Genomic DNA, 18355 nt, shown 5'->3' with positions numbered 1-18355 from the left:
TCATATCTGTTCAGAAACTGGACAAAAGTTAAACATGAACAAAACACAGACTGTCTATTTCATGGTGAATACAGTCGCTGCTTTATTTATGTCTGTATGCCATTGTTGTGAGTGTGGACGGAGCAGCTACAGCTTAGTTTAGCCCAGTGGTTCTCAAACTTTTTCTGTCAGGCGGAGAAAAAAAAAAGTCGGGCCCCCCCCCAACACAAATAGTCAGGCTCAGTGGCGGCGCCAGAGATTTATTTTGGGGGTGCTGTGGGGTAGCTTGACGTTTCATAGAGGGTGCTCAAACATTTAGGGTTTCCCATTAATTTACCGAGCGCTACAGTGGAATGTTCTACTGCAACACTCCCCACACATATATACAATGTACCCGCGACTGTTACAATGAAGGCTCGATAATCAGCTCACGGCTGCATATAGGTGTAAGCAGGGGTAAAGTGCTATTTTTATAGGTGGTGTGTGGACCTCACATAGGGGGGTCCGGGGGCAAGCTTAAATATTGAAGTTAAAAGCATCAATCTGGTGCACTTTGAGAGCAAAATGAAGAGATCTATGGATACATCTCTCAACACAGAACTGTAAACAGATTTACTATATCTTTATGGATATTTTACAAATCACTCCCCTTTTAAACTTTATACATTTTTTAATGTCATATAGTATTTCATACCTGTTTTTAATTTATTCTCTTATTTTTTTATAACTATAATGATCATATAAACGTGTGCCTCGGAAATAATTGTTTACATTAATGGTGACCAAAACGTTTGAGACCCACTGAGATAACACTGAGAGAGTCCTTTAGCTCACTGAGTCTCTCAGTCTGACAGGAGAGGACACTCCTCCACTTTGTTGTTGAAAAAACTCCTTATATCCATTAGCGTAGCTCGCTAGCAACAACGATTTCCGGTACCGGTGCGCTCTCTCTCTCTCTCGCACGCACACAAAATGGCTCGTTCCACACACACACAGAGCCGAGCTTTAATGAAACACAGAGACCCAGACGTAATAGTACTGTACTGTATCATATTATTTTCGAATCAATAATTTTTCTAAATATGATTTTTTTTTTTTTTATCTTTAAAAAAAAAAATGTAATAACCATTTTTCCTCCTGGTCTCTCGTGCCCCCCTGTCATACCTCTGCGCCCCCCTGGTTTAGCCTGATCAATCTGATCTCCATTCAGAAAACACGCATTTTAAAAGGTAATTCGCCTGCCGTCTTGTCTGCAGACTTCTCACAACATTAATTCATGGTTTTTACTAACCTGTATCAGTATGTAGTTACTTCTGCATCATTTAGAAACGTGTATTACAATTAAATCACGGTAAAATATGTTCATTTTGTTGTAGTTGGTATCTACCAAAGTATTTGCATGGATATAAGCCCCGAATATTCGCATCGCTCTAATCGTGATTAAATTGTAATACACATTTTAAAATGATGCCGAAGTAACAACATACGTTTTCTAAAATGCTGTAGTGTTTTGAGAAATGTTGTTTTGACTTGCACTTCAGGGCCACTGTAGAAAATAACTGCATTTGTCAATTATAACTTTTCAAAACATTAAGGACCTTTTGATTTAAAAAAAAAAGAAGGGCTATTTAAGTTTATTTACCTCAAAATAAACGTCTGCTTTCTCAATGTCTCTGGGACCGATTATTTTTGGGCCAAATGGTTTCATGTGACAGACTTGGAAGTGTTTATGGTTTGTGTGCTGTGTCATATTGGATTCAAAGTCCGGACAAGTTCAGTTTGAACCGATACCTGCCACGTGCAGTTCAAGTGCAGATAGGGCTCACTCATTTTGGTCAAAGGTTGTTATGTCTCCTTAACATTTGTCCAAAATAGACTTAAAATGTCTGCACTGTACTGCATCCATCCAATAGCTGTGTACACTTTTCACTCACATTTAATATTATGGTGGTGCTGGAGAAAAGGTCAGTGTTCATAAAGCTTCTCAATATGTGTGGAGAATAATTTTCTTTCACAATCCATCAAATAGGTGTTGGAGTATTCCAGTCCTGACCAAAGTGTTAGGGTTTGACTGAAATTGCCATCCTTATGCCACTAGTGTGACTAAAAACCAACGACAATGACTTGATTCTGCACAAACTGTGCTGTTATATTTGCTGTAAAGTGTCCTTACTGTAAGGTAATTATTATATGTACAGCGCTTTGGCTCGACCAAAAACCGTTTTAAAAATGTGCTATATAAATAAAACTTTGATTGATTCAATTTGGTTAAAAAAACAAGTCAGTTTTTGGGCAGTGATATTAAACATATGATATCTGTTTCTGAGATTTTGTTCTGACTTGCTCACGTGAATTTACCCAGTCCGGGACTCATTTTTACGATTAGTGAGAATATATACCTTATTACTCAATGTTCATGAAAAAAGAAACATCATTTGTGTAATTTTTTCTCAAGTTATGCTTCAACTTTCTAACAGGTGTAGTCTACAGTTATAAGTCTGGTAGTTCAAAAGGTTTGAATAAAGGAATCCTACTGAAGGACACAAAAACCGAAAAATCCCTGAAATCGGATGGATCCCTCATAAAGGTGTCAATCATTGAGGCAAGTTTTTTAAAGTAATAAGCTAGTAAGCAAGTTAATTTGATAATAAAGTAAGAAACTTTTTAAAGAATGGATAGATCTGATAAATGTTAATTTAATACTATATATTTACTGGCGCCTGGGCTTCGGTCATTTTGCGAAAGTTGCCTCCGCACAGAGCCAGTAGTGTTCTCCTGGTTTAGAGCGTATCTGCAGTGATTTTACTCTGAAAGGAATGTCTGAGCGAACAGGAATAGGAGCATCCAGACGATTAGATAACATCAGCCGCAATTGTTGTCAGTGATAGAAACCCCACAGAGCATTTAATGTTTGTGGTTTAACGTCTCAAAGGGAGTACTGATGTGCAGCTTTTCATTTGTATGCCTCTCTGCTGCTCAGGATGCACATACTGGAGCACTGCATGAGCTGGTAATTCAAAACATTATATTACACCGCTCGCAGGTTCCCATTCAGTTTCAAACTCCATCTGATGATGTATTATGCTGACAGACATCTTCATCAAACTGCTCGTAATCCATCATGTGGAGCACTGCAGTCTCCGCTCCGTGCACAGGAATAATGCAACATCTGACAGTGGAAATGTGTCTGAACCCTGATCTCACTGTGTTCTGTAAATCTTAAAAGAGCAGAAACCATTTATTTTACAGCGGACAGACATGTCATTCGGTATTTTGAAAATGTGTAGCTTCGTTTGTTCCAAGGGAATCAGAATCAGAGTAGCAGAGTTATTTTTCCCACGGAGGGGGCATTTACATTGTTTCAGCAAAAGTAAAGAGTCAAAATATTAATCAATAGGCATGCATGAATATTAGAGATTAATTACAATGAACTCTTGTCCTCCATCTAGGTCATATGTGTCAAACTCAAGGCCCGGGGGCCAAATCAGGCCCTTGGTGGATTTAATTTCGGCCCGCAGGATAATTAGATCTGGCCCGCCGGTATATTGCACGCACACCTTCACTCAATCCTGAGGGTCTCCTCAGCTCAGAGCCTGAGCCCAAACATTGATGACCTTGGACCCGAGATGAGATGCCAAGTATCTGAACTAGCATCACAGAGCAGCACACTGAGTTTAATGGATGTTTCCTTCTGCACTTTCTCTCACGACAACAGGGCATGTTTGGTTTTCTCTTTGAGGGAAATTGTTTTTTTGAAGCTGTTGTTGGCCTGTGGAAACATGTAATCATAAGAAATGACTCTGGAAAAGCTGCAGATAGAGCCATAAGAAATGAATGCAACTGATTATTTAATGTTTAATGTTGTTTTTATAGGCAATAATTTAAGCTTTGTTAGTTCCAGGTTTAATATGTGCAATAAGTTCATTTCAATAAATTCTGCAATAAACATTGAACCAGTCCGGCCCTCCACTAGTACCCATTTTTTTATTTTGGCCCACTGTGTATTTGAGTTGGACACCCCTGCTCTAGGTGGACAACAATAAGTACAGTAACGATATTTTTTTTTTCATAAGAGAAGCGTAGCATGGAAGTGTGAAAGCAGCCAGATAAAAGCAGTGATAATAAAAGCATATATTGCACAGTTATTACAGAGTATGTTACAGTAGTTGAACAGTCTAAATAAGTGATAGAAGCCAGTACAAATAAATCATAAAGCAAGTGAACAGATGTTATATTCATTGTTGTTATATGAAAAAATATAGTTTTCATGCACACTACTAGAAAAAATACAAAGTCAGATACATGGAAATCCATCGATCAATCTCAGCATCTGCATTTGTGATAATGCTCAGGTGTCTGCAGCAGCTAGTCGACTTCTTTCAGCCTCAGAACTGATCACACGTTACCTTACTTTTAATTCACCCTGACTCTCCACTTCTCCGGAGGAACAGGCTAGGATTGATGGCTGGCTCCCAGACTAATAACCACGTGGTGTGTTCCCTCCAGGTTTCCTGCATCATGGAGACATCTCCAGGGCTGTCAGTGCAGCCGAGGCCCGGTCCCTGAGGAGCGTTATTGACGGAGCTGTCCACTGCGTCACGCCGGCCGCCACAGTCGCTCTGACAGGTGGCTTTCACAGGTACATGACTTGTCTTCTCCGCTCAGTGTAGATAGGGAACAGCGCTTCTCATCATGCATATCTCTCTTGTTTCCCTCTATTGTTAATCTCTTTATGACCAGGAAATGCTAAGATATTAGTCGATATTAAATAGTAAATCAAATGTGTTATATAATAGATTAATTTGATTAGCGCTTTTACAGGTGCTCAAAGTTGCTTTACAGAGATAGTGAAAAGAAAAGAACAACAAATAAATGTAGTTAAAGTCAAATTAAAATCAAGCAATAAAAAAGCAGTCACACATTAAAAGCCAGATTGAAGAGGTGAGTTTTTGTAAGTTTTTTGTACGTTTTTTGAAGGTGGTGAGGTCTGTGCAGTCATATGTTATGATGACAACACAGCACCATATCTTCATTGTTGATAACAGTGGTAGGGTTAGGGTTATAAAATATCTTAATACTATATTGACATACTTGTACTTTATTCAAGTATTCTTTTAATTTATGCTATATTTTTCTCCACTACATTTTAGTGGCATATGATATATTGTACTTTTTACTACCGTACATTTATTTATAGGGGCCCTATTGTGCTTTGTGGGGTTTTCCCTTTCCTGTAGTGCGTTCTATAGGTTTGTGTGCATGTCAATGGTGTTCAAAGGCTAAAGTCCCTGTGTTCCCTCCAGAAGGAGTTTCTCTCCCACACACTCCCCCCCGCCTGAAACACCTCCATTGGACTCATTTGCTTACTTCTGTAACATAGTGACATCACTACTTAACACTTGCGCTTCTATTGGCTAGCACTCCAACACATGGAATGTGATAGGCTAAGGGGTGGGACATCTCTAAGAGATTGACCAATCACAACAGAGCCGGCCAGCTAACCAATCAGAGCAGACTGTGCTCTGGTTTCAGACAGAGGGTGAAAAGAGGTGCTGCAGCACAGGCAGTATGAGGGAAATAAAGAGCTTTTTGAACATTAAAGCATGGAGACATGTCAACAATATGAACTTGAATATGAGCAGAATAGGGCACCTTTATCATTCCTAGTAACATAATTTATTTTTACATATGAAAACAAGCATATAAAATTAGCTCCAAATAACACACAGACAACTATAAAATGCATTCATGTATTTTTATGATTAAAAGCAAATAATATTATCTTTAATTATAGAATTGTATAATACTGCCATTCTGCATATAACTTTTACTTTTGGTCATTTAAGTTCATGTAGCAGATAAATCCTTTGTATTTCTACTTAAGTAACATTTGGAAGTCAGGACTTTTTACTGTCAAGACTTTTTACTTGAATAGCTATCGATCATAAATCTATCGATTAGATTTATGATTCGAAAATGATAAAAGTAGGGTAGACATGTGGAGATTATCCGGCTGAACAAAACGTGCATTTATAAAACAGGTTCGTTTTCCACAGATCTTATTTCGAGCTATTTTCCAAAATCCTATGGAGAAATCCCATTGCTCTTTTGTCGAGGGAACCCGAGCAAAGCTTACTTCCGCGTTTTAGGACGCGTCTCTGCACCACTCTATTGAGTGCAACTATTTGCTCACAGCCAGATTCTCCCTCCGCCACCACCTCTTGTTTTTATGTGCAGCGTTTGTGCCTGAGTAAGCGTGGAGCACTCTGCTCTGTGGTGTTGTAAAAATCCAGCCATAACCAGTGGCGTGTGCAGTAAATAATTCAAACACAGTCTGGCAGTGAGGACAGGCGCTTGCCTCTCAACAGGGTGACAGAGCTGCCTCGCTCAGCTGGTGGTCTTTAATAGCGCCCGGGCTACAAATAGTACATGTTGCCAGGAAGAGTGATTCTTCTTAAAGAAGTGTTCCTTTTATTTACTTACATGTTTCTAGTTTGTCAAAGTTGGTACAAAGTCATCTTATAATAACTTCAAAAGTGAGACAAAGTAACTTTACTTTTAATTCAGGTAATAAAACGACCACTGTTGTAATTGACAATTATCAGTACTAAAGTGCTGCAGTCCTAAAACCTGGAAACGATTCAGCATTTTTGCACTTCCATTTTTGGAATGCCTAGTGGTGTTGATGTAACGTACTTTCATGGGACCATGGTTTAGGTCTATTAAAGGCTAATGTTTAAGCTTTTAACTTCTGGTGATTGCTTGTATGCATTAATACAATCGTTAAAGTGGTGTTCATTTGTAAAGATTAACTGTTTGAACACAAAGGTGAGGATGGACCATCATCAAGTCCATCCTCACCTCCTCCATCACCATCTGGTACGCTGAAGCCGCAGCCAAGGATAAGGGCAGGCTGCAGCGTGTCATCCGCTCTGCAGAGAAGGTGATCGGCTGCAGTCTGCCATCCCTCCACGACCTGCTGGCCTCCAGGACCCTGAGGCGGCAGGGAAGATAGTGGCCGACCCCTCCCACCCTGGACACAAACTGTTCACCCCCCTCCCCTCTGGTAGGAGGCTGCGCTCCATCAGGACCAAAACCTCTCGCCACCTGAACAGTTTCTTCCCCTCCGCTACCGGCCTCTTAAACAAGGCCCGGCCCCCCTACTGACACTTTACCTCAGCCACAACGTAGACTCTTTTTGCATTACATTAATGCACACAATGTTCAAATACTGCTTACTGCACATATTTCTTATTTCATATTCTATAATTCACTGCATTCTATTTCGCTGTAAATTACTGCTTTATTTGATTGCTATCTTTTTATTTCATTATAGTGTACAATACTCAATGCCATTTACATTGTAATATCACAGTACACATTCTATTGCTATCAAACTATATTTTATAACAGTGTCCTTAAAGATTTTTTGTTTTATATCGAGATTTTTTGTTTTAGATTTTATGTATGCACTATGACATCAAGTCAAATTCCTCGTATGTGTGAACCTACCTGGCAATAAACCCGTTTCTGATTCTGATTCTAATGTTTGCCACAGAACATATTTTTTGCAAAAATCGAATGTTAAAATCTCCTTCTAATATAGTATAGGAAACCAGCGCTACTGTGTGCTAACTTCCAGGGTTAGCCTAGAAAAATATGTCATCACTTTGTAGCAAAATTAACTTTTTAAGATATATTAAAGGTCCCATGTCATGCTTTTCCGGTTATTTCCCGTCCCCTTGTGTGTTATGAAGGTTGTTCTGCATGTAAACGGTCTGCAGAGTCACAAACCCTCAAAGTACACCCTGTAGCGAGTAAAACTCTAACACAGAATAGACCTGTCTATGCTGCCCCAGAACGCCACGTTGGGGATATTTTTTTCAATTTTTTCCTTCCGGGTCCTATTCACGTAACGAAGTCCAAATGGACCAATTGGTCCAAATGGACCAATCCGCGGAGCACACACACTCACTCACTCTTATCTTTTCTCAGCCGCAGTGCAGCACGGAGCTCCACACACACACACACACACACACACACACACACACACACACACACACACACACACACACACACACACACACACACACACACACACACACACACAACACACACACACACACACACACACACACACACACACACACACACACACACACACACACACACACACACACACACACACACACCACACACACACACACACACACACACACACACACACACACACACACACACACACACACACACACACACACACACACACACACACACACAGAGCTCAGGCTGTGTGTGTGTGTGAGTGTGTGGGCTCAGGCTGAGCTCCGCGGTGTCTCGCTGTCTCGTAGACCCCACGCAGCAACCAGGAAACGACACCAGTAATCCAGCTCACACTGTCCGCTCCTCGAGTCCCACAGGGCGGAGCAGCGAGCCGCGCAACGTCCCGCCAACACGGCACCCAGACCCCACGCAGCATTCTCATCTGTGTGTCATTTTCTGGTTGCTAACAAACGCCATTGTAACACATAAACACTGATGTTCCGCTGTAACGGTGGTAGACTCATCAGAACAGAGTGGGCGAGCTGACCAATCAGAGCACAGTGGGCTCATAGGGAGGGGGGGGCAGGAGCTCCAACAAGGCGTGTAGGACAGAGTGAATACACATACTATGCAGAGATGCTGTAGAGAAACCAATGTGAGTTTGGAACACAATGTAAATATATTCTAGTCGACCTCAACAATGGAATTATGATCAGTAGAAATGGCCATGACATGGGACCTTTAAGAGTAGCACAAGTGGAGATGATTCATATGTTCGTTTTTAATTCCATAATTACTAATTTAATATGAAATAGTATTGTACTATAAGTATATACTGTGCACTAACCTTCAATACACACATTTAGAGCCATGTTAACAGGAAGTGATAAAATACTGTGTTGTCAAACATAGGACTAGTTCAAATTCACCATAAAAATATATAAGTGTTTTTTGTACCTTTGATCCTGTCCTTTTCCTGCTTAGAATAGTTAACTTCAGAGGTTGCGCTAGACTTTTTCGCTGCCCGTCATTTTGACGGACAGGATCGTAAAACTTCCGTCAAAATCCAGAATTACCCGTCGGCCTTTACACAACTCTGACGAGGGGGGGGGGGGGGGAGAGCATGCTCGTGAACTGTCAACGGGGGGGGGGACAGTTCACATGCGCCGTGTTATGCATGGCTGCTGCACCTCGCGGGAGCGTGCACTGCGTAAAGCCAAAACTCCGACATGTCAATGATTTATACCGGCATAACACCGGAGCCTCGCTGCGGGGAAACTTTGGCGTTTGTTCTAATCTGTCAAAATGACGGCATGCTTTCAGATTTGTCCGTCATTGTTAAAACAAATCCGTCATAGACGAAAAATATTCGGTTAACGCAACCTCTGGTTAACTTCATCATTTATTTATTACATATGTATAATAAACTACATTAATGTACTATTAACTCAGCAAAGTGACTCAATAGTGTGCATTTTACAGAAATGTTTGAATAAAAGTCACGCTTTAGCATTTTAGCCACCGCAAGCTAATGGTCATTCCAGACAGAGTGAGGCTATATTGAATTGAGATAATTTCTGCTTAAAAATGTAGCTTTTCACTGTCAGACAAAGATTGTGCTATTTTTTTCAAAAGTTACATCGTCTCAGTTCACCCCCGCACCGTAGTTTATATTCAATTTGTCTCGCCGGTTATCACTCCACAACTTTCCCGAGTAAAGATGGTATCAAACACCATAAGGAAAAATAAAATCCAATATCTCTCATCTTCAAAGCGATAAATGACAGCCGGGATGATATCTGATTATGTAAATAACTGCTTCTCAAGGGGATAATGTGCTAAAAGAGATGAGGAAAGTGATTAGAGCATCATGGGTAGTTAACATTAAGAATGAAGGGGAGGAACAGAGGAAGATTTATGGGCCAGGAGTCTGCGGCAGAGCTTAAAGGGGCCTGTGAGGGACCTTTTATGGCTTCAAGGCAAGGCAAGGCAAGGCAAGGCAAGGCAAGGCAAGGCAAGTTTATTTATATAGCACTTTTCAACACAAGGCAATTCAAAGTGCTTTACAAAAAAAGAAAGACATTAAGAAAATGGCATTTTTAAAATCAGTCATTAAAAAGAAAAGCTAATAAAATAAACATTAAAAGAAAAAATACATGGATAAAAGTTACAGTGCAGTTTAAGATATGAATAGTTAAATTAAAAGCAGCGACAAAAAGAAAAGTCTTCAGCCTGGATTTAAAAGTAGTCAGAGTTGCAGCGGACCTGCAGGTTTCTGGGAGTTTGTTCCAGATATTTGGAGCATAATAACTGAACGCTGCTTCTCCATGTTTAGTTCTGACTCTGGGGACAGAAAGCTGACCAGTCCCTGAAGACCTGAGAGATCTGGATGGTTCATAATTTAGCAGGAGGTCAGTAATGTATTTTGGGCCTAAACCATTCAGTGCTTTATAAACCAGCAGCAGTATTTTTAAATCTATTCTTTGACACACAGGAAGCCAGTGTAAAGACTTCAGAACAGGAGTGATGTGATCCACTTTCTTAGTGTTAGTGAGGACTCGAGCAGCAGCGTTCTGAATCAGCTGCAGCTTTCTAATAGATTTTTTAGTGAGACCTGTGAAGACACCATTGCAGTAGTCCAGTCTACTGAAGATAAAGGCATGGACAAGTTTTTCCAAATCCTGCTGTGACATTAGTCTTTTAATCCTAGATATATTCTTTAGGTGATAGTAGGCTGATTTAGTAACTGTTTTAATGTGACTGTTGAAACTCAGGTCAGAGTCCATGACTACACCTAGATTTCTGGCTTTATCTGTTGTTTTGAACATTGCACACTGAAGCTCAGCGCTAACTTGTATACGTTCTGACTTGGCTCCAAAAACCATTACCTCAGTTTTATCTTTGTTTAATTGGAGAAAGTTCTGACACATCCAGTCATTGATTTGTTCAATGCACTTACTCAGTGTTTGAATTGGAGCATAGTCTCCTGGTGAAATTGTTACGTAAATTTGTGTGTCATCTGCATAGCTATGGTAACTTATTTTGTTGTTTTTCATTATCTGAGCCAGTGGTAGCATGTAGATGTTAAAGAGAAGAGGCCCCAAGATGGAGCCTTGAGGAACCCCACATGTCATATTTGTCAACTCAGATGTGTATTTACTAGGGCCGGGACTTTAACGCGTTAATTAAGATTAATTAATTACACAAAAATTAACGGGTTTAAAAAATTAACGCATTTTAATCGCACTTATTTTTGCACCGCGGAACGTTTCTCACTGGATGAGTTTCAGGCGTACCGATTATACTGGAGCACCAACTAACGTTCATGACTTCAGACAACAACAAACCACAGTGAACAACAGTGGGAAATGTTGTTTTAAAAAACGGACGGATGGAAGCGTCGATAAGAGCACGGTTGTGTGCAAATTATGCAAAAAGGAATTCGCATATCACCGCAGCACATCAAGCCTCAAGTATCACCTCAATGCAAAACATATAGCAGCTAGCGTGGACGTTAGCCTCTTTTATCGCGTTCACACCAAAAAGAGCCGGTACTAAAATTAGTTAATGAGAACCTTTTTACCCCCACGAAAGTCCCTGCTAGAGAGCAGGGACTTTCGTACGGCTCTCTTGTGAGAAAAGAGCTATATGTCTGATTGGCTGGGCGGATTGCAAACCACGCCCCGTAAAACTCCCAAAAAGTTTTGTGAAGCCGCCATTGTCGCCATATCCTCGCATTAGCATTATTAGCATTAGCCCAGCGCAGAAACGCAGAGAGACTAACTTATGGCAACACAAAATAAAACATGGGAGCGGTGGAGATGAGGAGGTGTCGGCGTTCTGGCGATTTACTCGGAAGGCTTCAGTAGAAGCTGCTGGGACTCCCAGCAGCTTCTACTGAAGCCAGTCCCCAACTCCGGGGACTTCCGGCCGGGGACTTTGGGCGGCAGTATACGCTGTGAAGTGGTTTGCGGCCCTGCCAGTAAACCCAAAGCAGAAGAAGAACAAGTGACGTCAGCGGCTTCATTTGCCTAATCCACCCCCAGGTTCAAAGAGTTCTCATGAACCTTTGTGGGAAAAGTACTGCGGTGTGAATTCGCCTAATGGTATACTAAAATCCATGTGAAAAAAATTGCTTCTCACTGTTCTCAGGTCAAATATTTATATGTGATTAAAAATGCGATTAATTTCGATTAATTAATTACAAAGCCTCTAATTAATTAGATTAATTTTTTTAATCGAGTCCCGGCCCTAGTATTTACCTATAGAAACAAAGTTGTTTCTGTCCTTTAAGTAGGATTCAAACCAATTTAGAACTGTTTCCGAAAGTCCCACCCAGTTTTCCAGTTGGTCTAGTAATATGCTGTGGTCAACAGTGTCAAACGCAGCACTGAGATCTAATAATACTAACACTGAAGTTCTGCCACTGTCTGTGTTTAAGTGGATGTCATTAAAGACCTTTACAAGAGCAGTCTCAGTGCTGTGGTTTGGACGAAAGCCTGGCTGGAACACATCGAAACAGTTATTTAAATGCAAGAAGTTACTCAACTGTTGAAAAACAACTTTTTCAATGATTTTACCTAGAAATGGGAGGTTTGATATGGGCCTGTAATTGTTAATTACTGAAGCATCTAGATTATTCTTTTTTAAGAGCGGTTTAATGACTGCAGTTTTCAGGGCCTGTGGAAAAATACCTGAGTGAAGAGATTTGTTTACTATATGAAGTAGATCTGAGGCCATGCAAGGCAAAACATCTTTGAAAAATCCTGTTGGAATAATATCAAGGCAGCAGGAGGAGGATTTCAGAAGTTGAATAATGTCCTCTAGGTTTTTATCATTAATCTGATGGAATTGTGTCATGATGTCTGAATTGATGTTAGGTGGACATAGGGACAACACATTTGCTATACCTGATACAGAGGCACTGACTGCTTGTCTGATTTTCTGAATTTTGTCAGTGAAAAAGGAGGAAAAATCATTGCACGCCCTGGTGGATAGAAATTCAGAGGCTACTGACACTGGGGGGTTAGTTAGTCTGTCGACGGTAGCAAACAAGGCACGTGCGTTGTTTTTGTTTTTGGTAATGATGTCAGAGAAGAACGATTGTCGTGCGTTTTTCAATTCCAAATTATAAAGGCCAAGTCTCTCTTTATAAATGTCAAAGTGAACCTGGAGATTTGTTTTTCGCCACCTGCGTTCAGCTTTTCGACATTCTCTTTTTTCTGTTTTCACGGTCATGGCCTTTCTCCATGGAGATATTTTCTTGCCAGACACTTCCTTTACCTTAGTTGGAGCAATGGCATCTATAACATTTCTAATTTTTGAATTAAAATGATCTACTAGCTCATTTACTGAGATGTTAGCAGGGGCAAGTGTGGTAGAAAAATTCTGAGTAAACATTTCCCTAGTATTTTCAGTTAAATATCGCTTTGTGGTTACCTCTTTTTGAACATTTTTGTGAACAGAAATAGAGCTCTCAAAGAAAACACAGGAATGGTCAGACAGTGCAACATCAGTCACCACAACCTTAGAGATATTCAGACCCTTTGAGATAATTAAGTCCAGAGTGTGCCCCTTATTGTGCGTGGGCTCCGTCACATGCTGAGTCAGTCCATAGCTATCAAGAACAGAAAACAGTTCTTTAGCCCCTCTGTCCTGGGGGTTGTCAACATGGATGTTAAAATCACCAACAATGACTAGACGGTCAAAGTCAATACACACTATAGACAGCAGTTCAGTAAAGTCATCAAAAAAGCTTGCACAGTATTTGGGTGGTCTATAGATATTTAGGAACAGAGCTCGAGAGGAGCATTTCAGCTGAAGGGCCACATATTCAAAAGAAGCAAAGTTCCCATACGATGTCTTCCTGCATTGAAGGGAATCATTGAACAGAATAGCAACTCCACCCCCTTTCTTATGCATTCTTTCCTGACTCATAAAACTAAAGTTGGGAGGGGTTGATTCGATAAGAACAGCTGCACTGTTATTTTGTTCAATCCAAGTTTCCGTTAAAAACATAAAATCGAGATTGTGCTCAGTGATAAAATCATTGATTAAAAATGTTTTTCCTGCCAAAGACCTGACATTTAATAAAGCTAGTTTAAGTTTGTTAAACACACTATCAGTCATGTTTTTTGTAACAAGCTGTGGCTGACATGGAATCACTGCTAAATTAGATACACTCACACAAACGTTTGAGCGCTCTTAATCAATTACCTATCAACACAGATATCGGCAAAGCTATAGGCAGGCAGGGCCCCGACATATCCTGGAAAGAGTTGAGAGTGCCATACGCCCTTGAGCCTGGACCCCACACATATCAGTTTGCAGCGTTTAGTACACACACATCCTTATCAGGCTTCGGAGACTGCAGATGCTTTCTTGAAGGGAGGGGAGATGGTTGACGTAGGCACGGTGATGGAGACGGGGGAGATGGTGCAGGGGTAGAGGACATGCTGCCAGGGGGGGAGGTGGTTGACGTAGGCACGGTGATGAAGACGGGGGAGATGGTGCGCGTCTCTGCAGTGATTTTGGTGGGCGTCGTTGAGGAGCAGGGGTAAAGGACATGGTGCCAGCCCTGCGTATCGCCTTAGTTTGGTCTTTGAACTCCAGGAAGGAATCGGTGCCAACCCTCTGTATCTCCTTTGTGTGTTCAGCGATCTCCAGGAGGGTGGGCGAGGGTGAAAGGGTGAACGGAGTATCCTCAAAGGCGTTGACAGGGGGGGGTGGTGACGGGCGGTGGAGACTCCTCCATGTGTCTCATATGTCTCCCATAATCAGAACATTCCTCAGGCGGGTGCAGTGATAATTCTTCAGGGTTTTCTGCGCGATGTGTTGTGTCTTTCTCCTGTTTTGATTCCTCTTGCTGCTTGTCCTTGGCAGAGGGAACAGATTGATGACACAGGCAGTTGAATATGTTAGAGATAAACAATTTCACTCCTGACTTGTTCAGGCAAACTCCATTTGCCTTGAAAAGATGTCTGCGGTCCCAGAAAAAGTAAAAATTGTCAATAAAATGAACAGAATGGTCAGTACAGACAGTTGAAAGCCAGGTGTTCAGTGCAAACAATCTGCTGAATCTCTCCACTCCTCTTCTGACTGGCAGTAGAGGGCCACTGATGAACAACTCTGCATTTAGAGAGCTGGCAGTTTCCAACAGACATTTAAAGTCTTCTTTCAGCACTTCTGACTGTTGTTTCACAACATCATTTGTTCCAATGTGTAGTACCACATTCTTCACAGTCAGATGTTCAGCCCCAATATGCAGGATCTTCTCAGCCAAGTCAGAGACCACATCCTTGGGAAAACAGAGTACTTTGGTGTTGTTCTTATTACACAGACCTTTTACATCTCTTACAGCAGAGTCACCCACAATCAGAGTTTCAGGCCCAGTCGTTAGCTTTCCCTCTAGCCTTTTACTTTTGGAGTAGCTATTGGTCCTTACCCTGCTGTGTGAAGAGGACAGGTTATCCAGGTTATCAGATCTCCGGTTCTCGGTCAGCGGAGCGTATCTGTTCTGGATTAGCACACTTGGTGGTTTAGGAGGATTGTTTGTAATTCTCCCTTTAGCAGCTGTCCACTGCTGTTTCCTAGTATGAATAGGGGTTGAAGAGGCGCTCTTCCTGGGTGATAACAATGCAGGCCAGCCGGTCACATCACAGATTTCAGAGCTCTGGGCTCTGCCTGTTATCCGTCCTCCCAAATCCCATGGAAATGATTTACTCTTAGGCTTTGCACCCAGAGAGTTCCAGGGAGGACTACCACTTGTAGATTTATTACCCGGTACACAGCCCTCCTGTTCCTTGGAATCCTTGTAGCTGCTAACTAGCTGTGAGTTAGCATACCCTTCTCCATTATTTTGCAACACTGGTAAAGTGGTGTCATTCCCACGACATAGTCCATTCACTTCCACGTTAACTTCCAACCGTTGCATTTTCATTTCCAACACAGCCATCTTCTGTATAAGTTTTTGGAAGTCATCTGTAGAGAACGGAGGCATTTTGCTACCAACTAGCTTAAGCTAAATAGCATGCAGTAGCCTACCAGGCTTTAGCTGTTGCTAGGCCACGCTACTGTAAGACTGACGTCGTCGTAAAAATGTTGAATATGGCTAAAACCCTCCGTCTATTTACGAAGATTAACTGTCCCAGTGATAAGTTAATGTCCAGAAGACGCTGCTCGAAGTTTTCAGAGAATAAGAATAGGAAAATCAGCATAAAAAGTAAGCAGAGGCAGGAGCAAGCAGAAAAAGCGTCTGCACTGTAAGAAAGATAAGGTTCAAGCACACATTTACTTCATCATATATATTCTGAGCAGGCTTAGGGAGTATTACATGCAACTTAATTGGGAGATACGGAGCCATAAATGATGACTTGTAGATTATCAGTAAGTAAGTAATTTACCTTTTATCTTGCTGAAAAGCAGACTCATAGAGACGTGGTTTAAACACAGCGGGAGGGGATATAAGGCCTATTACATTCAAATACATCACATGCTCTCTAAGATGCCATAACCCACTAATTCTCTCCTGTGTGACATATTGGAGAATGTTCCCATCTAAAGTCCTGTCGAAGCTCGAAATAATTAGTTTAATCCTTCCAGTTGATAGCCCTTATTAAAAAAGAAGCATATATATTTATATATATACACCTCTTTAAATAGATATACTCGACTCCGCCAAATCTTTCATCTCTGGATAACATTCACAAAGAAATAATTCTGCTCCAGAAAGTTTTACGAAATAATTAGTGCTCGAGCAAACTGGAGCTGTCATGACTTCAGAGGGGAGCGGCACGGCGAGGATTTGTTGACGCCACTGACATTAGCCTTATTGTAAGGACAGCTGTGGAAGGCGGGTGACAAGTCCTAAAGCGTTTTTGTAGGGGGAGGATTAAAAATAGATTAGTCTTGAAAATACAGCATGCTGCACGGTGTCAGCGCAGTGTTTGTTTATTTCAGTGGGAAGCCTGCAATCCCTGCTGTGGATCTTATTTAACTTCATGTTGTCTGGAATAGGACTCAAAGTGACACTGATGAGGGGCCCGATGGTGTCTGCTCTCAAATCCTCAGTCCTGCTGCATTGTTTGCCTTGAACAACAACCAAGATAAGTAATCCTCATCAGTTTAGTTCAGGGAGTCAAGATTTAAAAAAATATATTTAATCAGCTTGCAGGGGAAAGAGCAAAAAGATCTGTCTCAACGTGAAGTATAACTGCATTAAACGTTGCACTTCTTTATTTGACAGTTATATCTTTAAGATGATTACATTGTTATTCCGTATAAGGGAGACACTTAAGATATAAACTGAGATACCAGGTGAAAAGATGTTTCTTCTTCCTGACTTTTGTCTGCTGTGAACTCTCTTTCCTGCAGATAAAATACATACTGTGACATTTCCAGCTGCAGCAACACTTCCCGCATCTGTATTATTCATATGTGTCGCATTGTCGTCCACACACATTTGTAAATAACTATGTATATTTTATAGGCTTTGTGCTGAAAGGATTAATAATTCAGTATTTTCCCTCACGCAATAAAAAAGTAGACTTGCTAAGCTCAATTGCTCTCCTCTGCTCTTTGTAGTACTTAATTTAAAGTTACACTGGTGGTGTTTCTGTTCACAGCGTGCTAACAGCCCATCAAAGCGAATATTTTCAAGCCAGAACCTTCGCCGCCTTATCTCCCTCTGAGCAGGAGTGGATGCCCTAATAATAAATAAAAACAGTGTTCTGTAGGTGCATCATTAGAGGTAAAGAAGAAGAAAAACACCTTCTTTGCTGGAGAGAATGTACCTGATGTGCAGTTGTCTACTTTTCTGCTAACTGTTGTTGAAGCACAGTAGGTATTTGCACAGACCCGAGTCCGACACGTGCTGAAGCTCGCTGCAAACAGGAAGCAGCTGAAAACACCAAACACCAATTCCCATGTTTCTCATGCTTTGCTAAAATCAGCTTGTTTTGACGCTCTGATTGGAGGTAAACTCAATTTATGCTGATATTATCTCCGTCTCTCTCCCACTTTGGCGTTTTTGCTATTCACGGCACATGCATTGCACTGGAGTGAGTTTTGCCAGCGCAGCAGAGACTAGCCCTGAGACTCACTTAACAACTGCAGCGCACTGTACAAGCTGGAAGTGTTGTGGAATCTCAGCGCTGCCAATTAGGAGTGTCGGAAAGGTTTGGTGGAGAGTTGCTCATTCAGCAGATGGAAATGTGCGCTTCAGCCTCAGATAGCTGTGTCTACCAGTCAACTCAGGAGAAGTGTCAACTTTTCACATAAAGGCCTACCACATGAATGTGAACACAGACGTAAAAATGTAGCACTCCCACGTCTT

At 41.2% G+C, this 18355-nt stretch overlaps 1 protein-coding gene across 1 annotated transcript in view; it reads left to right on the top strand.

The window, feature by feature from the left end:
• Positions 1-18355, top strand: part of dntt (deoxynucleotidyltransferase, terminal) — a 195937-nt gene that overhangs the window by 91719 nt on the left and 85863 nt on the right. Inside the window, exon 7 of the mRNA XM_034223875.1 lies at positions 4486-4618. Within this exon, the coding sequence (XP_034079766.1) occupies positions 4486-4618 (133 nt within the window). The remainder of the gene's footprint in view (positions 1-4485; positions 4619-18355) is intronic.

The sequence above is a fragment of the Gymnodraco acuticeps genome, unplaced genomic scaffold, assembly GCF_902827175.1.
Source record: "Gymnodraco acuticeps unplaced genomic scaffold, fGymAcu1.1, whole genome shotgun sequence".
Classification (NCBI taxonomy): Eukaryota; Metazoa; Chordata; class Actinopteri; order Perciformes; family Bathydraconidae; genus Gymnodraco; species Gymnodraco acuticeps.
The sequence above is the reverse complement of the archived record's forward strand: the minus strand, read 5'-3'. Positions and strand labels throughout refer to the sequence as shown.